This window comes from Schistocerca americana, chromosome 4 (genome assembly GCF_021461395.2).
Source record: "Schistocerca americana isolate TAMUIC-IGC-003095 chromosome 4, iqSchAmer2.1, whole genome shotgun sequence".
NCBI lineage: Eukaryota > Metazoa > Arthropoda > Insecta > Orthoptera > Acrididae > Schistocerca > Schistocerca americana.
The window spans coordinates 480,179,300-480,203,485 of NC_060122.1; the positions used below are offsets into that span (position 1 = coordinate 480,179,300).

The following is a 24,186-nucleotide window of genomic DNA, read 5'->3' on the forward strand; positions in this document are numbered from 1 at the left end:
GCATGCTCTGTTGCCTGTGTCTATGTGCCTGTGGTTCTGTCAGTGTGATCATGTGATGTATCTGACCCCAGGAATGTGTCAATAAAGTTTCCCCTTCCTGGGACAATGAATTCACGGTGTTCTTATTTCAATTTCCAGGAGTGTATATTACTTAATATGTTTTGTGATTGCCAAATATTATTCAGTGCCAATCAATTTGTGCATAGACTAGACATTTCTTTCTTTATAGAATCTTGGTGAATTTCAGCAGTTCTGTTAACACACACATTTTGAACCATTTACAAACTTCCCTATTTATATTTAAGTTTTTTAATAATTTGATTGTTGATCATTTACTGCAGACTTTTTAATGCCTCTTGTTAACAGCCTTAAAATCTTGAGCACTTATAGAATTTTTTATGATTGTAGGAAGTTTTCAACTGCATGCTCCGGAATCTGTTTGAAGAATACAGATTTTTTCCTCAATACCCAGACAAAGAACTCCATATAACAGCACAGCTCTTTGGTGGCATAATTGAACGGAGATTGGTCAGGTAGTAAATTATCTAATATATGAATGCTGATTTTTTAATTCTTTATGTATGTTAGTAGACAAAGGTAGCGCCTCATATATGGATTTATATTCCATTTTATTAGTTTAAAGTTTACTAAGTTTGCTTTTATTTGTTTCATTTTTTCTTTCTAGCAGCTATATGGCATTAGGACTAGCCCTCAGATTTGTGTTGGATGCTCTTCGAAAACCTACCACCAGTAAGATGTACTTCTTTGGAATTGCTGCACTAGATAGATTTAAAACAAGGTTAAAAGAATACCACAAGTATTGTGAACACGTTGCAGCCATCCCGCATTTCCACGAATTTCCTCCCCACTTAATAGAGGTAAATGATACACAAACTTCTAAGCCTTAGAAAAGCACTGATCTTTACATACTTTACGTATCTCAAATTTTGTCTTTTTTTTTTTTCCTCCCCAGTATGTAGAATACGGGTTACAGTCACAAGAGCCACCTAACAGGCCAACAGGGCCAGTGTTACCTGTTAGTCTGGCTTCTATTCTCTCTCCAATGCCTACGGTTACAACAGGGTATAAGACTTTGACATCGACTACTGTCACAACAACCACTTCCAGTGCTAAATCAACAACCACAACCCCAGCCATTGCAGCAAGAGTAAGTTTAATCTTCCTTTAGATTTGTTTATATTACATATGTACTCATTCATATGCAGTTAATGATATTGGATAAGCATTGTACAATTAATGGGCATAAACTGTTAAAGTAATGTTTGAAAATTGCTGGCAGGTCGATAGAAACACACACACACATACATACACACAAAATTCAAGCTTTCGCAACAAACTGTTGCCTCATCAGGAAAGGGGGAAGGAGAGGGAAAGACAAAAGGAAGTGGGTTTTAAGGGAGAGGGTAAGGAGTCATTCCAATTCCGGGAGCGGAAAGACTTACCTTAGGGGGAAAAAAGGACGGGTATACACACACACACACACACACACACACACACACACACACACACACATCCATCCACACATATACAGACACAAGCAGACATATTTAAATATGTGCGCGTTCAAGTGTATACCCGTCCTTTTTTCCCCCCTAAGGTAAGTCTTTCCACTCCCGGGATTGGAATGACTCCTTACCCTCTCCCTTAAAACCCACTTCCTTTCGTCTTTCCCTCTCCTTCCCTCTTTCCTGGTGAGGCAACAGTTTGTTGCGAAAGCTTGAATTTTGTGTGTATGTATGTGTCTGTTTGTGTTTCTATCGACCTGCCAGCGCTTTCGTATGGTAAGTCACATCATCTTTGTTTTTAAATATATTTTTCCCGCGTGGAGTGTTTCCCCTCTATTATATTAACCATATATATATTCATATATTTTTTCCAGCCATCGATAGCAAATGCTACCAATATTGATACTTTACTTGTTGCTACTGAAAAAGAAGAGAAAATGACAGCACCTCCTGAGGCCTTGCAAGATAAAATTGGATTTGTTTTCAATAATTTGAGCCAGCTAAACCTTCAGAGTAAGGTAATAATATGGACAGTTGCAGCTTTTGTAAAAGAACATTACAGTTTAAGGAATTATTTGTGTGTTTAAAAATCTTCTCGTTTTCTTGTTTGTGAATACTGATTGGAAAATTAAATTGTTTAATTACAGTGTGATGAACTGAGAGAGATAGTTACAGAAGAATATTATCCATGGATGGCACAGTATCTTGTAATGAAGAGAGCGAGCATTGAACTAAATTTCCACTCTCTGTATTCTAATTGTCTTGATGTTCTGAAAATACCAGAACTGAATCAGATGGTCTTGAGAGAGACCTTTCGAAATATAAAGGTAGGTTACTGTCCTTTAGTATTTCAGGTGTTTTATCTGGTCACTGTCTGATTTGTGTAAGTTTAATATCTTTCATTCATAAAAATATAATTTGTGGCAACTCTTGTTTCAACAGGTGCTCCTCCGAAGTGATAAAGGAATTGCCAATTTTTCAGACCGCTCTCTCCTAAAAAATCTCGGACATTGGCTTGGAATGCTTACACTTGCCAAAAATAGGCCGATCCTGCAGGAAGATATTGACCTGAAAGCTCTTTTAGCTGAAGCTTACCACAAAGGGCAACAGGAACTACTGTACGTTGTTCCGTTTGTAGCCAAAGTCTTGGAATCTTGCGCAAAAAGCAAGGTTAGTGTGATTCATTCCATTCAGTAGAAAATTTGTGGTTTGCCATTGTTTGAAATAAAAAATTTTGTTTGCTAGCTTTCAATACTCTCTTCAACATTTGTAGAAATAATATTTTAATTTCATAATCTGTACTTGTTTCTAGGTGTTTAAGCCACCAAATCCTTGGACAATGGGAATAATGAATGTTTTAGCAGAGCTGCATCAAGAACCAGACCTAAAATTAAATCTGAAGTTTGAGATAGAGGTGTTGTGTAAAAATCTGAATATAGATGTTTCTGTAAGTAACACATTGATATTTTTGAAATTTATAAGTGTCTGTAGAATAAACCATGTTTATGGATCATTTTATCTAAACAAAGTATCTTGTTAAATAAATATATCTATTTTGCAGGAATTGAAGCCCTCTTTATATTTGAAGGATCAAGAGAAATTACGGAATTTGGAATACCAGCTCTCTCATCCAAGTAAAAAGCAAGAAGCTATTGTACAGCCAACCATGTCGCAGTCACCAGCACAGAGTCAACCAGGTAATACCGCAGCTAGTGGCTTGGCAGAATTTCATCCTCTTCCTCCTGCACCACCACCACCACCACCACCACCACCACCACTTCCGTAAATCTGCTCACCGAAACCTGGTTCTCAGTACTCAGTATAACAGAATGAAAACATTTGCACAATTTATGAGGATCACTTCAAAAAATTAATTGGAAAGTGCAGAGATAATGCTTATTATGTAATGGAGTATGGGAGCTTATATACCAGGTGATCAGAAAGTCAGTATAAATTTGAAAACTGAATAAATCACGGAATAATGTAGATAGAGAGGTACAAATTGACACACATGCTTGGAATGACATAGGGGTTTATTAGAACCAAAAAGATACAAAAGTTCAAAAAATGTCCGACAGATGGCACTTCATCTGAACAAAATAGCAATAATTAGCATAACAAAGTAAGACAAAGCAAAGATGATGATCTTTACAGAAGATGCTCAATATGTCCACCATCATTCCTCAACAATAGCTGTAGTCGAGGAATAATGTTGTGAACAGCACTGTAAAGCATGTCCGGAGTTATGGTGAGGCATTGGCGTCGGATGTTGTCTTTCAGCATCCCTAGAGATGTCGGTCGATCGCGATACACTTGCGACTTCAGGTAACCCCAAAGCCAATAATCGCACGGACCGAGGTCTGGGGACCTAGGAGGCCAAGAATGACGAAAGTGGCGGCTGAGCACACGATGATCACCAAACGACACACACAAGAGATCTTTCACGCGTCTAGCAATATGGGGTGGAGTGCCATCCTGCATAAACATTGTACGTTCCAGCAGGTGTTTATCAGCCAGGCTGGGGATGACGTGATTCTGTCACATATCGGCATACCTCTCACCCATCACAGTAGCAGTTACAAAACCAGAATCACTCATTTCCGCGTAGAAAAAAGGCCCGATAACGGTAGATGTGGTAAATCCAACCCATACCATGACTTTCTCGTTGTGCAATGGAGTTTCCACGACAGTTCTAGGATTTTCGGCAGCCCAAACTCTGCAGTTGTTGACGTTGACAGACCCTCGGAGCATGAAATGAGCTTCATCGGTCCACAACACGTTACTCAACCAATTGTCATCTTCCGCCATCTTTTGAACCGCACACACCGCAAATGCCTTCCACTTCACTAAATTGCCAGGTAACAGTTCATGATGCTGACGGATTTTGTACGGATAGCATCGGAGGGTACGCCTCAGTGCCAACCAAACAGTAGTGTATGGAAGACTGGTGTGACGTGCGACTGCACGAGCACTGACTTCCCTGTGCATAGACGAACCCGCTACAGTCTCCATTTCTTCCTGAACTGTCTCAGCAGCATTACTCCTTGTGCTCGGTCGACCACTACGGGGTCTATTTTCTAAACAATCCGTGGCTTCAAACTTCAAAATCATTCTCGCCACAGCTGCATTTGTCAACGGATCTTTACCCATTCAAATCCCCTTCCTATGGCGATAGGATCGTAATGCTGAACTAGCTCATTCCCCATTCTGATAATACAGCTTCACTAAAAGTGCCTTTTCAGGTAATGTCAACATGTTGCGACTGCTGGCACATCTGATTCTCTCTCTCATTACAGCTCCTTTTATACACAATTGTCATGCGCAATCACTGATGTTTTGCTGTCCAGCACCATCTGTTGGACATTTTGTGAATTTCGTTGTCCCTCTCCTCCCTTCTAATTGAGCCCCCATGTCATTCCAAGCATGTGTGTCAATTTTTACCTCTCTATCTACATTATTCCATGGTTTATTAGGTTTTCAAATTTATACTGACTTTTTGATCACACAGTATATTCTGCTTTAATAAAAAATATTGATAAAATCAGGTACATATCAGTATGATGGCAAAAGTCACACATGAATGCACATATGCACATATTATTTCTTTTAAACTTCCTCTTATTTTATCAGTACACTTTTAACTCTCTGGAGAGAGAAAACATTTTTATGCTTCATAATTTATGTTTTGTTCCTGAATGAAGTTATTTTGCTGGAACATAGATTATTTTAAGATTACTGTTACTATTATTAGTTGTTTTAAGTAGTTGGCGTGATGTGTTTGGGAGTTCTCCAAAAATTACGCCCATTGCAAGTGTTTCTGCATTAGAAATACTTTCCACCTGAGTGTAGAATAGCTCCAGTGTGTGTTTTAGTATGATTTTTATGTCTTTGTCGTTGAAATCAACAGTCTGTTTCAGCTATACTTTCCAGTTCAGATTCTTTTCTGATTGTCAATTTCTTTATTGCAAAACATGAAATGACGACAGAAGGTAATGTTTTAGAAGGCATGTACCACAGAATGGATCTTAACAAAAGCTACTGTAGTAAAAATATTCAAATGTCAAAAAAAATTAAGAAATCAATGGATGAGTTTTAGAAATTTTTATTGTGTTTGTTACCCAAAAACAAGAAAGTTCTTTATTTTATAGTTGGCAAATCTCTCTTATCTCTTTAATTTACATAATTTCGAAAACAGTGTTGCCCGGCTCTAAAAATCAAACGTTCTTTAGCTACCAGTACAGCTCCTTCTGCAGCACCTGTGGAGGAAATGGCACAAATAACAATATCATCTGCTGCAACACCACCAACTTCTGTTGCTCCCACCAACACGACACCCACTTCAAGTCTTCCAACAGGACCACCAGAACCTCGTTTTGGTTATATGGACATCTGTATAAGTACAGTGAACAGTTTGGCTCCTCTTATAACAATCAATTCCCAGGTAAATATGTGCTCCAGTTTATGCCAATAAACAAAAATTACCAGTTGATTTGTTCTCAAATTTTATTTTCTTAAATTTTTATTTTATATTATTTTTATTTATTTATTTTTCCCAGCTTGCACTGTTCCAAACTCATCCCCAGCTGAAACAGTTTGTACGACCAGCTGTTGAACGTGCAATTCAAGAGTGGATTCATCCAGTCGTTGACCGTTCCATCAAAATAGCTCTTACCACCTGTGAACAGATAATCAAAAAGGTACAACAGGAGAGCGTGACATTAGAAATGCCTATGTACTTTATGTATATATATTCAATATGTTATGATACTTGTATTGATTGGTATTTTTTTTTTATTTTAGGACTTTGCCTTGGATCCAGACGAATCTCGAATGCGTGCTGCAGCCCACCATATGGTGCGAAACTTGACAGCAGGAATGGCCATGATAACCTGTAGAGATCAGTTGCTGGTCTCAATAAGCACAAATCTGAAGACAGCATTTGTTTCTGTTTTAACGGTGTGTAATGTTAAGTATTTTTCATTGTGTGACAATCGCTTCCTCCTCCTCACACGCTGTGATACTTTTAAGCGTATCTCTAGACTCAGTTGGTTGAATGTTATGCCAGTAATGCTGAAAGTGTAAGATTCAGTTTTCAGTTGGTCCTGGAATACTTTGTGCCAAATTACAGTATATTCATGTTAAGGAAGAAGTATATAAAAATTGTCACTTCCTCATTGGTTGAATGAATTTACTCTCGGATCGGACAAAATATCCTACTTCTTTCAATGTGCCATCCCTTGAAAGTCCTGCAGTGTCTGGACCGACTTCTAAGTTAGTTATTAATTCACTCATATCAGACAATTATGTAGCTGTGTGTCTCAAGCAATTCTAATCCAGAGTTTCATTCTGTAGTAGGTAGTTCCAGTTTTTTCTTTTTCATCCTGTCCAATAATTTTCCCTTTACCTGGGGTTCTGGGTGGCTTTTCTATAACTCCCTGTTTCCTGAACCTTGCCAGTCCTTTTCCTTCATCCCACTGTCTTCCCGCTTCAAACTTTTTGCTAGGAGGAGGAGCCTTTGGCTCCAAAAGCTTGCACATTTCCATAATTTTTTTCTTTGTCCTGCTGCTACTTGGTGAGTAGATTTTTTTATCTATCCAATTAAATCATATTTTCAAAATTTGGTTATCTTTATCAGTGAAATTTTGAGACAAATACAATCACAAATCAGAAGTATAAAAATTAGCCAAGTATTACTACTACATTCAAATTGGTTGCATGTATGTGTGATGTCATTCTGGGTTGTTGCGTATTGCTACAGCACTGAACTATATATGTATAGGTGTAATTATCATAACCATGTGTAATTACTAGAACATCAGTCCATTTGTGTCAACAACGTAATCTTCATTTCTGTTTGTCGACTGCTACTTCACACTCTATCTGTGCATCTGCTAGCTAACACTCTTGTGGGTAGAATGACTGCACCTGAGAAACACCAACAGTCCTACAATAATAAACATACCATTGATGTGAAGCATCAGATGGGAAACTAGTTGCAGTGTCTTGTACCACATGGAACGGCATTGTTGATCAGTATCCTGCATATCCTTCCTTCTTGACCAATTTTGATAAATTACCAGTCAAAAGTTTACTATGCATGATAAATACTATAAATATTATTTCAGTGTACAGAGACATCATACAAACTAAATAAAGCAACAAAATAAATATTCTCTCTCTCTGTCATTAAGTGAAATACACTATCATTCAGAATTTAGCCCCTTCAAAGCACCCACCATTTGCTCTCAGAACAGCTGCACAAACTCTCAGTATTCTGGAGATGAAATTTTGTAATGATTTTGCAGATTTCTATTGACATACCCACTGTATGATTTAGAAGCATGTTCAGTGTCCCTGTTGCAGCATAAACCCGCACCACTGTGTCTTGTACCACATGGAACGGCATTGTTGATCAGTATCCTGCATATCCTTCCTTCTTTAATGTTTCATTAATTCTCACTAGATCACAGTGCGTATCACCCACAAAACATCTCTGTACCATTACCTACCCTCCACTATGCTTCACCATTGGCATCACAACTGACACTTCTTATGTTCTCCATGAACTCGATGAACAAACAATTGACGACGACGGCTTCCAAATATTTGAAACTTAAATTTGTCCCTGAATAACACCTTGGACCATTGTCGCATGCTCCAGTTTTTATGTTGCTGTGCCCTGTGCAGTCTTTTTCACCTTATTTTGTTTTTGAATAAAAGTTTTCAGCTGCTATGCTCCCCTTTAAATTTTGTTTACGCAGACAGTGTTGCACTGTTGAACTGAGATTGGAGAGGCTCACAGTGCTGTTTACTTCCTTGCAAATTGCAGGTGCTGTATGAGTCATATATATATATATATATATATATATATATATATATATATATATATATATATATATATATATAATATCCCAATTATCCAACTCCTCAAGACACTATCCAACTTGAACCCTGCCTGGAACAGTTCCGTCCTCCATCATGGCGGGACCCACCTTCCTGTTCTTCAAAATCACCCTCTCCAAACCTTCCAGGAATTTCTCACTTCCAGCCTTGCCTCTCAATCTTTCTTGAAAAACCTTAATCCTACTCCCAACATCACCACAGCTGAAGCCCAGGCTATACGTGATTTGAAAGCTGACCAATCCATCGTCATTCTTCCGGCTGGCAAGGGTTCCACGACCGTGGTACTTGATTGTCGGGAGTATGTGGCTGAGGGACTGCGTCAGCTTTCAGGCAACACTACGTACAAAGTTTGCCAAGGTAGTCTCATTCCTGATGTCCAGGCGGAGCTTCAAGGAATCCTCAGAACCTTAGGCCCCCTACAAAACCTTTCACCTGACTCCATCAACCTCCTGACCCCACCGACACCCCGCACCCCTACCTTCTACCTACTTCCTGACCCAAACATCCCGGCCGTCCCATTGTAGCTGGTTACCAAGCCCCCACAGAACATATCTCTGCCTACGTAGATCAACACCAACCCATAGTCTTTACATGTTTATATTTGATTTATTATTAGAATGGGGATATGATAGAAATCCAAAACAAAATCCCCGTTTCAATCACAAATTGATAGTGGTGATAGGTGATTGAAAACTTTTGACTGTTGCTGTACAATATTATATTGCAACTGGGGAAATGGTCACCACATGTGATAGAATGGTAGACAAACATCAAATACTGGGATGGTCTGTTCAGAAAACCTTCAATTACTAGTGTCTGTGATAAAATGTTCCAGTGCACACCCTAATGGTCCACTTCTAATGATGTTGCAGTATTTGCAATACATTTTTCAGCATTGATATATTTTATATTTCATTTTTTTCTTGGCCAGAAGTGATCCACATGTCAAATAAATCTTGTTTGTCAGAGCCTGAAACCATTACATTTATAGTCTGACATTTATCCACTGTACCTTCAGACAAACGATAAGTACATATTGCACACAGAAACAGAGAATGTACTGTAAAATGCCTTTCTTCCAGAAGCATCTTTTTGAAACTTGGTGCAATTTTTTTGAAAACAAAAATGTTTTAATAATGATAATTCCAAGTGGCTCAACAGCATGGCCACTTTGGTAACTTAGGTATCCCTAACCTACTCCAGTAGTCCTCCTGGAGGAAGAAGAGCTAATGTTTAACATGGAACCCAAACTGTGTATCATCCCTAACAAATCTTCACACCATTGAGGGTAAAGGTGGACTGAAATATTCCTTGGTCTGACTGGGATTTGATCTTGTGTCCTTGGCACTTTACCGCTACATCACAATGGCCGACATTTTAAGAATGAAGTTGCACTTTTAGTTTAGAGAGAGCAGTTTCTGCATAAAATTGTGTATGTTTAGTAAGGTAATAATGAAAGTTCTGCTGTCTCATTTTACAGATTGTGGAACACTTTCAAAGCACATAAACTGTCAGTATTGCATGCCAAATACCTTAAGCATTTTATTAATGTTAATTTATATTGATAGAAGGAATGTTTTTGTCAGTTGCACAAACTCGACTGACCTAACTATGTATCCTTTTATTTTTGTCAGGGTGCTACACCTCAGCAGAAGGAAATGATTGAACAGGCAGCTCAAGTTGCAGCTCAAGATAATATGGAATTAGCATGTGCATTTATACAGAAAACAGCTATTGAAAAGGCTGTTCCAGAAATCGACAAAAGATTACTAAATGTGAGTTTGTTTGACTGGAAATTAATACAGTAGATTGTGTGTGTGTGTGTGTGTGTGTGTGTGTGTGTGTGTGTGTGTGTGTGTGTGTAAATTGCTTATAAATTATAAAGCTATAAATGCTTGTGATTTCAAATATCACAGTCTCTGTGTTCTTTAGAAATATTGATGAAAGACTGTGTTGATGAGCATAACAAGAAAATAAGGCTACTGAATTTCCAAGAGTCCATTACATCATTTCAGTTATTTGTTTGTTTAGTGTATGGTGGAATACTTGATATTGCTAATACATTGTTACAGGTACGAAGCAATTGTACTAATGGAAAATAGATAAAACAGGAGTGCCAATATCTTCTCATATGAGGTGCATTCAATAAGTAATGCAACATTTTTCTCCTCATCTGATTTCGGCTGAAAAAATGTGAAATTTGTCTTGGTACATTGTGGATTATTCCTGCTTCAGTCCCTATAGTTTCATGAAGCTGAGATAAGTCGTGGCAGTATACATAGCCTTTAAAATGGCGTCTGTGATGGAGGTGTGCTCCAGAGAGCTGCCTTTGAGTTTCTTTTGTCAGAAAACCATAGTGTTGCAAATATTCATAGGCATTTGCAGAATGTCTACAGAGACCTGGCAGTGAATAAAAGCAGAATGAGTTGTGAGGCACCTGTCATCATCACAACAAGGTTCGCAAACCTGTCCATCCTCCTGTGTGTTGGCCAGGTGCATTTACCCTCAGGAAATTGAAGAAACTGCTTCACGTGTTCATTCCCACAAAAATGCAAGTTAAGTTCTCTTTCTCCATGACAACATAACGCCTCACACAAATGTGTGCACTTGAGAGGAGCTCACAAAACCTCATTGGACTGCTCTGGCTCATTCACTGTACAGTCCAAATCTCGCACCTTCAGACTTGCACATGTTTTGTGTAATGAAGAGTGCACTCCGCGGGAAGCAGTACGTGGATGTTCGAGAAGTTACTAATGCAGAAAGGCATTGGATCCAACATCAACCAGTACAGTGGTACTGTGTGGGCATAGGGGCATTCCCAGTAAGGTGGTGTATGAGGCAGTCATATTGAATGGAGATTATGTTGAGAAATAGGGTTTTGTAGCCAAAAGAGTGAGTAGTAGTATATTGTATTGGTATCCTGAATAAAACCAGTCTACTTTCAGAAAAAAAAAACATGACTGCATTACTTATTGAATGACCTTCGTATATGAGCTAGTTTAATGGAAAAACACTTGAATTTAGCATCGTAAGTTTTCAAACCCGTCAACAGCATTGGGCGGACAGTGTCAGGAAGTCCTTTACATTGCTTGGTATGGTATGGTACACTACGGCATGATGTGGTGGATGCTATGAGGTATCTTGCCACAATTGTGCAATGAGTTTGTTATTTATTTTTCCATTTGAAAAGAAAGTCCTTGAATACTCCATGGTTTGTGCAGGTTCTGTTAGCTGGTTTGATGTGAGAGTCTACATTCAGCTGGAGAGAGATGGCCTAGATATTGAAAACAATAAATTGTTGTTTCTTAGGCTATTGTATATGTTGTATTGAGTTGGGTGTTGGGCTTACTGGTGTCTGCTGTTTAGTCACATAGGGGCACAAAAACTTCTGTGTAGTGAAGAATATGTTTAAATATTTAGGGATAATAAGCACTACAAAGTGATTTGGTATGGAAAGGTATCTATGAAATCAGACGTAGAGAAGACAAACGGAAAACTTAAAAGCTTTATAGAATCCCGGAAAAGAATAATGCACTTGTAAAGGGAAAAACATAAAATTTATGTAGAGAAGACAAACGGAAAACTTAAAAGCTTTATAGAATCCTGGAAAAGAATAATGCACTTGTAAAGGGAAAAGCGTAAAATTTAATTCCACTTATTGTAGAGTACTCTACAGTTTTTGGAGTCCTTATCAAATATACATGGCAACAGACCAAGTGAATTTAGAGATGCTGCTACTTGGTGAGTCAGATGGAAACTTTGAAAATGTTATTAAATATAGACATTTCACGCCATTGTGCTGTAAGTTGGCAGTACTGCTACCATTGATGTAAGGTATGTCCTCCAAGCAGCAGCATTTACGTGGCCGCCCACCTGCAACAAGGATGAATAGCGTTCTGTCATACTGTTTTCTGAACAGTGAAGATATGAAACCTGTTGAAATCCATAAGCGAATGAAGGTCCAGTGTTCAGAAATGGGTGTCACTTTTGTGACGAGATGCTCAGCATCCAGGTCAGGCACATCTCATTGTGACACCAGAGTCTATCGTGGCCATTGAAGCCATAGTGATGGAGAATCATCGTGTGATGGTAGACGAAATAGCTGTAGATCTTATCATTAGTCATGGCTCAGCACATCACATCATTCATGAAATGCTTAAGTTGCGTGAAGTGTCTGCAAGATGGATGCAATGGCAATTTACTCCAGAACTGAAAGAGCGACACATTATGAGTGCAATGGCAATTTACTCCAGAACTGAAAGAGCGACACATTGATGTCTGTGAAGAACTTTTTTGGCACTTTGAAGCAAAAGGTGATGGCTTCTTCGTGAAAAGTCATTACAAGAGACAAAACCTTGGTACATTACCACCAACCCAAAACGAAGAGAACAAGCACCACCAAAACACAAGATGTTCCAGATGTAGGTATCTGCAGAGAAAATTTTGATGACACCCTTTTGCGATGAATGAGGTGTTCTCTTGGAACACTACACAACTAGGGGAAACCCCAACACCAGTGCATCATATTCCTATATTAAAAAATCTGCTTCGGCATGTAATAAGAACAAAGTGACGAGGGCTTCTCATTACAGGTGTGATTTTGCAACATGGCAATGCTTGTCCTCATACTGCCAGTGCAACACTTGCAACCATTGAAGACCTGCACTTCGATACTCTTGCCACATCTTCCATATTCATCTGACCTCACACTGAGTGATTACCCTAAGTTTGGACCACTCAAAGAAGTGATGAAAAGTTGCAACAGGTGGTGCACGAATGGCTGCACACGCACCCAAATTTTAGTTTTTATTTTATTTTTTTCCTCATGAGAATAGACTGTTGAAAATTGATACACTTGTGTTCCACTTTTGTTCAATTTTTTTAAAAAGAGTTTGTTTTCATTTGATTCCTCCTTGCAGTATCAACAGGGTGCAGTAGTTCTAAGAAAAGTGTGACTGAGGGATTTGGAGAACTTGAAATGGAGATCCTTGGATGAGACATGACATTATCATGAAACCCTATTGGATAAATTTAGAAAAGTTATACCTTAGGGAGACTTCATGACAGCTGCTGCCTCTTTTGTACATATCTTACAGGCATCATGGCAACAAGTTCCAGAAATAAAGGCAAATACTGAGACATGCAATACAGTCACTTTTGTTCCTCTCCAAATAGCAATGGACTTGGACAGAAAATTGCCAACCTTTCTATGAAATGTTCTTTACAGTGATATTTGTTATATATCTGTAGATGCTTAGTAATCCTAATAAAAAGTGTCAAGTTAATTAGGAAAAATAGTGTTTGTACTGAAATGGAATGTACAAAAGATTTATTGGGTAACTAGTGAAATAGTTATAAAGATAACAGAGAAATTTGAAGAACAGCCACGTTACTTTTACTACTAAAAGTAGCTAAAAATGAGAATCCATGTAACGGAGAGAGAAAAGTGAGTAAATTACAGGTAATAAATGGTGAAAGAGTTGTGAAAATTAGAAGGCATGCTTTCCAGTTGCAGTGAAAACATGTTAAGATGTTTTGTGTTAATAAAATCAAATTTCTGTTTTGGAGGATCATAAAATTGAAAGAACAAATTATTACAGTCTTTCATATGAAGTTGACATGGATGGGACACTTGATGTGGATCCCATATGGACTGCCTATGCGACATATAATGCTTCTGTGTTTTGTAAATTGTCTTTCAGTGCAGGAAAGGGAATCTTGGTCAGAAATCTTTAGGCCCCATACTTTTTTTTCTTTTTGTTATTGGTGGTGGTGTTGTGGGCAGGCAGTAAGAGTACATTGTTTTGTGCTATTCTAAAGATGGTTGTGGAAATGTTGGGAGTAATACATAATATCATACATCCAACATGGAAGAGAGAATTTCATGTAGGATAAGACATTTGCGTAATAATTGTTAAATCATTGTCAGGTGTGTGAAATTTGACTTAACCTTATATGTATATTAATACTTTCGGCTAAAAATATGTGTCTGCACTAAAAAAAATTACTGCAATATGTATGACAAATGGACTTCCTTAATTGTACCAAAGCTTCTACTTGCTCAATTCACAAATGAGTTTGGGTGAAATGACTGCTTAATGCCCCTTCAAAAGTTTGAAAAGTTTTTATTCGCCTTACAGGAGTAATATGTTGGAGGCTTCAGCAATGAATTATAAGCTAGTAATTGTAGGCAATTATTTGCCTTTGTTGCTTTGACAAGTTTCTTAACACATCTTTCAGATAATCATTCTTTTACTATGTATATGGGACATCAGATAACAAATATTTATTACCCATACATATCATTACAGTTTTTTTTATAGTATTTCATGCTTTTTTTGGTACACTATTCATTCTTAGGACCATCAGCCCAGTAGCCATGTAGTCAAATTGCCCATATTTCATCTATTCATGTACATTTATTCCAGAACTCAGGCTTTTCTAACAATGGTCATAAAACTTTTGGTAATCACTTGGCGAGTGATACACCTCAGGCATGAAAAGTAAAGAGAGAACAGAGATTCCTCTAGGAGGACCATTTAAGACACTATAAAACTTGCAAAGCTATACTGGTATAGTTTCTTGTTTAGTTGTTACAGGGAACACCATATTCATTGTTATGAGGCCAGTTTCCTCATCAGACACATTCAGCATTCATAAACTGCCACTGAACCAGAGGTGGTATTGAACCGTTAACAAGTATTTGTTGTTCAGCATTCTGTAATCAGGTTCCTGTCTTTCCAAACCTGGAAAGTAGCATACTTAACTCGGACACCTTTCTCTTCATTATATCGCCTTTGAATTACCATTTGGAACAGATTAACAAACTTGTGTAAATTCGTCTACTTTGTGTCCTGCTTAGTCTTCAAATATGGGGTGCCGTAGAAACCTGCTTCTCTGATCACTAGACAACAATTCAAGCAAATCGGATTAATGAGTTCTATTTCAGAAAATTAAATGACGATACTTAACTTTGAAAATTTACAATGATGTGTCACAAGCAAATGGTGACAGACAAGTAAGAGGTCCCTTCATAATACAAGAGAAGTGATGCAGTTCCTAAGTCACTGCTATACAAGTGCCTAATCTTGATGCCACTGTGGAAGTTGTAGAACTTCTGGTCTACAACTGGGCTGCAGTCAAGCGGCACGGCATGTATGTCTTCATGTCGAGGGTGCTGCCATCGGGTTGTCGTCCTGCAGAGGCTTCGGCCTATGTGCACTTGGCTGATGTCTCGAAGCTCTCTCTGCTCTACCGTTCCCACCTGGCGTGCCAGCACTTGACTGTACGCAGGAAAACTTTACTGCTTTGAAGAAACCTGAAAACTAATGATATCAACTTACATAGTAGCTGTCAAGATACACTTCCTTCCACAGAAAGATTATCCCTACACAATCATTTAATTATCTACAGTGATAACATCTCTATAATAGGTCATCCTTTTCGTTTGTGTCCACCTGTACTTTCCATCCCATCACCCACACTTACCTACATACCTACAGAGTGGCACATAAAGAATGCATCAACTTCAAACTAGTATAATTGGCTCTGTTTTGATAACATGCAAAATGTACTCACATCACTGCATTTGGTAATGTATCCGTGAATTGTCACATTTTTCACGTTTTAAATATGTCAGGCAGATAGAGGCATTCTTTGTGAATACATATTAAGTCTTTCTTCGAAGTTTGCCATCATGTTTGTCGACATGTCATGTGAAACAGCAGTAGTTTCTTGCTGTATTGCAACTTTCAGGTCATTAAGTGTATAAGACTTGTTCCATTACACTTTACTTTTTGGATAACCTCCTAAGAAGAAGTCATAAACAGATAAATGTGGCAAGCATGCTGGCTAGAGGACATGGCCAAAATGAGGAAGCATGTGTTGTGGAAACATTTCTCGAGCTTCTGCCATTGAATCATTAGCCATGTGAGCTGTGGCTCCACCTTGTTGGAACCACATGTCTGCCATGTTTATCCCTATAGTGTCCAGTTGTGGCTGCACTAAATTGTGTAGCATTGCAATATAACATGCAGCATTCACTCTTACACTAACACCACCTTCTTCTTAAAAATGAGGCCCATCGATACCCACTTAGGACACTCCACATCACACTGTCACTTTTGCACTGTGCAGTGGTTTGTGATGCATTTCTTGTGGGTTGTCTTCTGCCCAATAAGAGAGAGTTTTGTTTGTTTAAGTGACTGTCTAAGTGAAAGTGTGCTTCATCGCTCATCATCAACACATCAGCAGCAGCAAGAACATCAAGCATTCTCTCATAAAACTGTCTCTGTTCACCATAATCAGGGTCGTGAAGCTTCTGAATGATCATAATTTTGTAATGATTAAAACGTAACTCATCCTTCAGGAAGCGCTGCTGCGAGCGAAGAGATAAGTCCAGAGTTGGAGCACGCCAAGTGGAGCAGTGAAGACTTTGAAGAACAGATGTTCTTACCCTATCGACATTTTCCTGTGTTTGCACCTTGCGAGAATGACCGGGCGATGTGTGCTTCATGACTGACCCAGTTGTGCGAAAAGAGCAACCCAATGCAATATTGTGTTACGATTGGTTATTTAACCATTTTGCGGATCATTGAAGTGTGTACAGAAAAGCAGTTGGACTGTGATCAGTCATTACTTTTGAAGAAATGTTAAACAGCAAAAATGCGATGGTGCATGATCCATTGTGACGGAAACTGAACGCTCACCTACAAAATGTGTCCCTCAGCCAACGATTCCACTCCCACCACTGATACTATGCAAGTCAGATCCGTGTGTTCTTTTTGCACCACCCTCTACATACATATGGTTGGGGTACAATATCCTGTTAATAGCATTTACCTGATCTACCTTCTCCTTTTAGACATGCATTTCAAGGTTTTTGTTATTTTACTCTTCTGTACATACACACCACTGTAACTTTGTATATCTTCCTACTGTACGTTTCAATGAATGCCCTCCTATTATATGATGCAACACTCATACCTAGATGGTAGCCAACTATGTTTACACTTCGTAGCTAAAGGTATATCCTCCTCGATACCCCACCCCTCTTTCCCCCCATCAAAAGTGACTGAACAAACCTCCAGCTCCACTCAAAAAAAAAGGAAAATAACTCATCTACGTTCTGCGGTGTATTTATTGGCTAAATTTTGTTAATTTGTTGTTTGCAACATACTAATGTAAAACTATTTTACAGTATTGTGCAAATTAATTGGGACAAGACAATTAAACTTTCTGTACAAATTTATTACTATGTGTATAATATAGGTAGTAGCTTATTGAATATTGATAACTAATGAGCTTCGGAACATGTTGTGGCATAGATTCGACCATGTTAGAACAAATGTTTCATAATTTGTCATGAAACCACACTTTCACCGCATTTGCTAACATGCATTGTTTTGTTGAACAGTCCATTTTACCGAGATATGTTTCCACAGTATTCCACAAATTCTCAATGGGATTTAGGTCTAGTGAATTATCAGGCCATTGAAGTACATTAATGTTGTTTTCTTCCGTGAACATCTTGACTGCATTAGAAGTGACACGGGGCCAGATCATGTTAAAATGCCCCCCCGCCCCCAACATCTGCAGAGGTCTGTAGGAACAGCACAATCCTGTACTTCAGTATTTCCATGTATTTGATTGAATACATCATACCATCAGCTGTATCTAGTGCCCGTGGACCACTTGCAGCGAAGAAACCTCAAAACATTTTCAGGAGCGTATTTTACAGTCTGTTAAAGATGCTTAGTTCTCACTGCCTCATGGGTGATTCACCTGATAGTCCTTGCTCTGTATCCTTGAACAATACTGTGTGACTCATCACTGGAAATTACACATTTCTAGTCATTGTAGGCCCAAGATTTATACATTTTGGCCCGTGCCAACTGTTTTTCCTTCATGACAGTTAACAACTGCATCTCTGTTGGCTTTCATGCCTCGCGTCCTCCATCCAGAAGCCTACGCCATACTGTTGAAAGGTCAATTTCAGCTCCAGTAGCCATTAAATCTTTTTGAAAGTCCTTACTTGTCGTGTGAGGATGAAGTCTAGTGTTTCTAAGTAGAGTTCTGTCCGTTCTGTAGGTGGTTCATAGTTTTCGTCATCTGCCTTTTCTCTATGGAGACAATGAGGTAGTATCAATACATGCCCTAATAAGTCTTGAAATGCGAGATTTTTCCCACACCAACAACAGAGGCAATGTCTCTTATAGTCATTGATGAGTGATCATGAAGAGCAACTATTTTTGCCCATTTCTTCGAAGAAATGTCCATTTTAACACACAGTTTTCTTGTCAAGAGCACAGAAATAACACACACTGTTGCTGCATATACGAGCACGCAATTGAACTGGAGGTGATCTACAATCGTTGTTCATTGTCAAGGCAACAATAGCCCACCAAGAGTCGAACAATTGGAGAGATAAAATTGCCGACAACTAACCTACTTAAATTCCCTGTACAATATGAGCTTGTACCAATTAATTTGTGCGCTACTGTAGTTATAAAGTGGTGGTTCTTATGACACTTGTTTTGGTCATGTCTATATTATAGAGGCTTTTTCCTTTCAACTTGATAGGTCTACTAAGAAAACAGCCTTCAGATGTAGAATCTGAGTAATTTTGTATGGATCTTTATAACAGGGGAAAAACATGCATGATTCTTTAACTGTGCTTTCACTAGTACCATGTCATTAAGTTTAAAATTAGGGACACTTGCTTTTAAATTATGTTCTTTCAATTGACGTTGTTCGTGTCTATTTAAATTCTGTTCTACCATTTTATCATAATTTAAAAATGGAAACTCCAGGTAAGAATATCAGCAATGTAGGAAAAGACAGATTGCTACTTAACCATAAAGAATACACATCAAGTTTCAGACAGGCACAATTAAGACACAGACACTTACAATTCGCTAGTTGACATCCCTTCTATTTCAGGCCACAAAAAAATTTGTCGAAAGTTCTCCTATGAACTTTTTGTGGAGAATAGTCCAGTTGACAAGTGAGGTAATTCAGTATGAAACTCTGGAATCATCTGTACCCACATCATGTTTTTCTTTAAACAATATGTAAAATATAATCTTCCTTTATATTTCATAATTCCTTCAGATAACAATAAATAAATAATAATCAAATGAAATAATCTCAAGTCAAATATCCTAGTCATTACTAAGAGCCTTTAGGTCAAAGTAAGATGCTCATCCAATTACATAACAAATATTTATGTAATTGCATGTAATATAAGGTGCCCTACACACTACAAAGTAGTCTTATCTACAATAAAATATCAGCAAATATTAAATCCCAATCTAGTGATTATGTGAATTAACATGTGTTAGGTTTAACACCTGTGAGGGATAAATGTAACTCTTATGTCTTGTCACTGAACCATCAATGTATTAAACATATACATTTTTGGATTTTACTGACATTACACATTGACACAGTTTTATCTTAACAAATAACTGTGTAGAAAAGGCTATTTCCTTAGGTAATCGAATAAGAGTAAATAAAATTGTAAAAATCTTAACTAGCATCATAAATTAAATGAAAATGCTTTCAATTCAAATATTTCTTTTTGAGAGGCAGACTACATCAGACATGCCCTATGGTGTCCTCAACATAAAATAATTGAACCACTTCCAGGATTTGGGCAATAAACACATCTTAAATATAGGCTCCCGACTTTCGCTGAACAGTACGCCTGTTGTTATCCAGCATCAAGCACCTACATAAAGTAGCATACTTAATTTTGGCAGCTTACACTACTAATAAACCTTACTGCATCCACATATAATAAAATGCATAATATGTTATGTAAAACACTTTCATAAATGTAAAATGAATAATGCACCATTCAGATACACAGCCCTTTTTAAATACTTCATACAAAAACAATAAAGATCACAATATGTTTTTTATATGTCCACTATTCCACTTCCCCTGACAGACTGTGCTGGGGTCTTAAATCTTCATCAGCATCGTTTCAGTTTGTGTACCTATCAAACCTAGGTTTTGAAGCATGATGCACCTTGGTGCACTCCCACTGACATGTGAAAATTTGCTTCAGATCTATTTCTGTAGTTTTAATTAATTCATCCCTTTTTTTTCACTCCATTCTATTTATTTTCATCGTGGAGTGAGATGAACATACAGATAATTGAATCTATTTGTTGTACTTCGTTATCTACTAAATAAACTACATCCTCCTCCAAACCAGTAACTGTAGAGATTGAGACAGTGGCTTCATCCAAATCTTGGCTTTGTTCTAACTCTTTCAACTGTACAAGTGCTAGAGATTTCATCATGAATTGTTAAATTCCTGCTCAGTTAATTCTTGTTTCCAGTCCTTATTTACATCTCTTAAATTGGTCATTCACTTCATTTGGAAGTAAATTGCACTGTTTCAACATTTCCGAGTTTATTTCCTCTGGTAAGGTGGAAAGTTTCGTCTGTAACTGCGATAAACTATTCTGTAGTTCTTGGATTTCCCAATGTGACTAACTGATAGACTGTTCTAGTGTGAATGTTTGTCCTCTTCATTCCATTTTTAAAAATTTGGTTTTAATATTCTATGGTGTCCAGTTTTTTGTTTTTATTTTGTTCTTTAATTCATTGTAGTATTCTTGAGTGTCATGTTTGTTTGTCCGAGTGCCGTGTTTGGTATTTTTATACTAGCAGTCATCTCCTGTAGTTCTTTACTTAGTCATGTACTAAATGTCCTAAACCAAGCTGGGATAACTGCATCCATTTTTCTTGTCACCATGGGCATACAGCGTCCATAACAACATTTTTTAATTGGTCTCAGCTTAATATTGTAACAAGGCTAGCTATAATGCTATAGTACACTCACAAATTGTGGCTGCAAAACTACTTACAGTTTCCGCACAACACAAACAACAGCACAAAAGAAAAGAGCTGTTGGAAAATAATAAACTCTGATTTTATAAAGCTCACTAGAATCTCGCTGTGCATAAATGCTGACAGGAAACTGGATCAGTGTGTAGGTCAGTTGCATCGCAGAAAATGAGTGTGCATTAGATACTGCCACTAATGCAGGTTGACATTCTGCAGCTGTGATCTGCAACTGCTGTTGTAGGCTGTTGTGGGATTAATACAATCGAAGCCCTCTGTGGTTGTAGTTGAAATCTTTAGACTCATGAACTAGTTATTTTCTTCTCCGTCATGATTGTAGTCAAAAAATTTAGAAATAGGTACTGACTATCAAAATTTCTTCAGAATGCTTGATATGTCATGCTACCAATTGATTTATGGACTTCAGTGTAATTTTGGCTATTGCACATCATTACTATTGACAATAGATATCAAACCACTCAAATCTGCATACTCAAAATTCACCAGTTCTCTTTGAAATTTCAAATTTCTGGTTACAGTTCTTGTTCTCTGTAAATTTTATTGGCTCCCAGCAATATTTTTTCTATGTTGTTGCCTATGGTTACCACACGTGGTATTTCGCTAGTTCTTTACCGTGATATCGGGCCGTTAAGTAAAGTCTGAATAGAGCCAAGACTTTCTATTATTGACTCTTGCTCACATTATTATTTCAACACACTCGCCAATTTCTTTTGATTGAACTTTGTTTCTCGAAGTGCTGCAGTTACTCCTGGAAGTTAAAGATTATGAAGTCCAACATCAAGTTTTCAAAATAAATATGATGCTTCTGTTAAACAACATTTATTATATTGTACTCTTGTCCACAATTAGTCTATATCAATATAAGTCCAAAAACGGTCTGTCATATTTAACAGATTCCAGTAGAGTCTGTATGTAACAAGTTTTCCTTTGTCCTTATGGCGTCATAAGAATTGTCTAAGCTGCTCTTCCTCTATGACTTGCACCACATTTGCAAGGCAGGAGCCAGTGATGTGGAATAACCTGCCCGACCAACAGGTACCAAGAACATGGTAATATGACTGTCATTGTCCCAGCTTATGGTTGCACTGTGTTCATCTGTTTTGTGATATGTACATGGAGATAAAAGATACATCCAAACAGTAGATTATGTAATTAATGATGAAAATAAGCTTTTTATAGTGGCATCATAATTCATTGGTTCTAAAAATGGTTGTGCAACATACCACTTCACCAAAGTGATATGTTACACTACAGAATTTTATAGTATTGAAATCTAGGACAATACTTAGTGAAGAATGATTCACTATGAGATGATATATTCTTGTTTAAAAGTAAACATTTGAGTACTGGAAAGTTTCTTGTCTACTATGCAGTAGGATGCAATATACGTCTTGAATTAAAAAAAAGGTTGTGTGTGTGTGTGTGTGTGTGTGTGTGTGTGTGTGTGTGTGATAGAGAGAGAGAGAGAGAGAGAGAGAGAGAGAGAGAGAGAGAGAGAGATGGATGCTGTGTAGTCTGGCTTATAATTTGTTTCTTGTTGCATTTAAATGTATGCTGCAGTAGTACATATTAATTCTTGCAGGAATTCGAACTAAGGAAGCATGCAAGGAATGAAGGCCGTCGCTACTGTGATCCTCTTGTGTTGACATACCAAGCAGAACGTATGCCTGAACAAATTCGCCTCAAAGTTGGTGGAGTCACTCCCCCTCAAATGGCTGTGTATGAGGAATTTGCTCGTAATATTCCTGGTTTCCTGCCAATTACAGAAAGGGACACTGCTCTGTTTATCCCTAAGCCTGTCACTGTAAGTGTGTTTGCTTGATTTTGTGAATTTAATTCTTTAATACTTTTGTAGAAAATTGCATGTATCAAAAGAAAACTGAAAAAATTGCAATAAAATTATTTAACCTTTTGTGTTATTAGTTTTGCTTTGACACTACAATTGTGTAATTTTTTAACAGCAAGAAGCTGCAAACCTCACCTTCCAAAGCGCAGGTCCATCACATTTGGTAAGCATGCTTCACTTTTCACTGATGTTTTCGACACGTGTTATAAACTATTCACAAAAGAGTTAATGGAATGAAGTATGGATTGTACCATATATTTGGCAGATTACTGGATGAAGCAAAATCAGTCCCTCAGTTGCACAGCTGTGTGGCAGCAGACTCACTTATCCAGCAGTCTTTTTCCACACATTGTAAACATTTGTATTTTTATCAACAATTGCATCATTTTAATAATTATCCATTCATCTTTCCAGTTAATCCATACACATACTTCGTCAAAACATTACTTATGATACATTTAGCAATACTCTTGATGTTAAAAGCAGATACATTAGTGAGTAACATAGACAGTTGAAAATTTTCGATTAGCTCACAGCAAATTGTAGAGATCCTTCACAGTTTATCATTATCAAAGAAAATATAATGTATTTTTCTGGTGTTTCAGTTGCCATGCAATATATAGTATACACAATCAATGTCATTCGTGTATCAGTAATTTTTCCGAAAACTTGCAGCAAGTGTATGGTGCAGCAGAAGATATTGTGATAATTTATGATAAACTGGGGAATGAAGTGGATCACTGCCTTCAGACAATAATAGGCTCACAGCCAGTGATGTCATCCAGCAATTGTCAAGTTGGTGGCCTACATAGTCTACTTGAAAGCATCCTTGTTGCCAAAAGACAAAGAGATGTTACCTCTGCTGTACAGCTTCTTCAAAAGGTGTGTTGGGCAAACATCAAGCTTCCTTCAGTCCTGAAAAAGTGCACCTAAATTTTTTTTTGCAGTTTTATGTAGCACGTAATTGTCCATGAAAAACAGTAATACTTTAGAATTCATTTATAAACTCAAAACACTTCATCAGTAACATTA

The 24,186-nt window shown here is 37.6% G+C and overlaps 1 protein-coding gene across 7 annotated transcripts in view; it reads left to right on the forward strand.

Moving 5' to 3' along the window:
• LOC124614000 (CCR4-NOT transcription complex subunit 1) overlaps positions 1–24,186 on the forward strand; it is a 126,391-nt gene that overhangs the window by 45,222 nt on the left and 56,983 nt on the right. For 6 of the 7 annotated variants that reach the window (XM_047142805.1, XM_047142800.1, XM_047142804.1 and 3 more), the window contains exons 15-29: positions 409–533; positions 686–878; positions 974–1,168; positions 1,901–2,044; positions 2,174–2,353; positions 2,469–2,696; positions 2,839–2,973; positions 3,088–3,223; positions 5,756–5,967; positions 6,083–6,223; positions 6,327–6,482; positions 10,064–10,204; positions 22,891–23,112; positions 23,270–23,317; positions 23,830–24,036. In XM_047142805.1, the coding sequence (XP_046998761.1) occupies positions 409–533; positions 686–878; positions 974–1,168; positions 1,901–2,044; positions 2,174–2,353; positions 2,469–2,696; positions 2,839–2,973; positions 3,088–3,223; positions 5,756–5,967; positions 6,083–6,223; positions 6,327–6,482; positions 10,064–10,204; positions 22,891–23,112; positions 23,270–23,317; positions 23,830–24,036 (2,463 nt within the window). The remainder of the gene's footprint in view (positions 1–408; positions 534–685; positions 879–973; positions 1,169–1,900; positions 2,045–2,173; positions 2,354–2,468; positions 2,697–2,838; positions 2,974–3,087; positions 3,224–5,755; positions 5,968–6,082; positions 6,224–6,326; positions 6,483–10,063; positions 10,205–22,890; positions 23,113–23,269; positions 23,318–23,829; positions 24,037–24,186) is intronic. The other variant, XM_047142802.1, reaches the window with a different exon arrangement.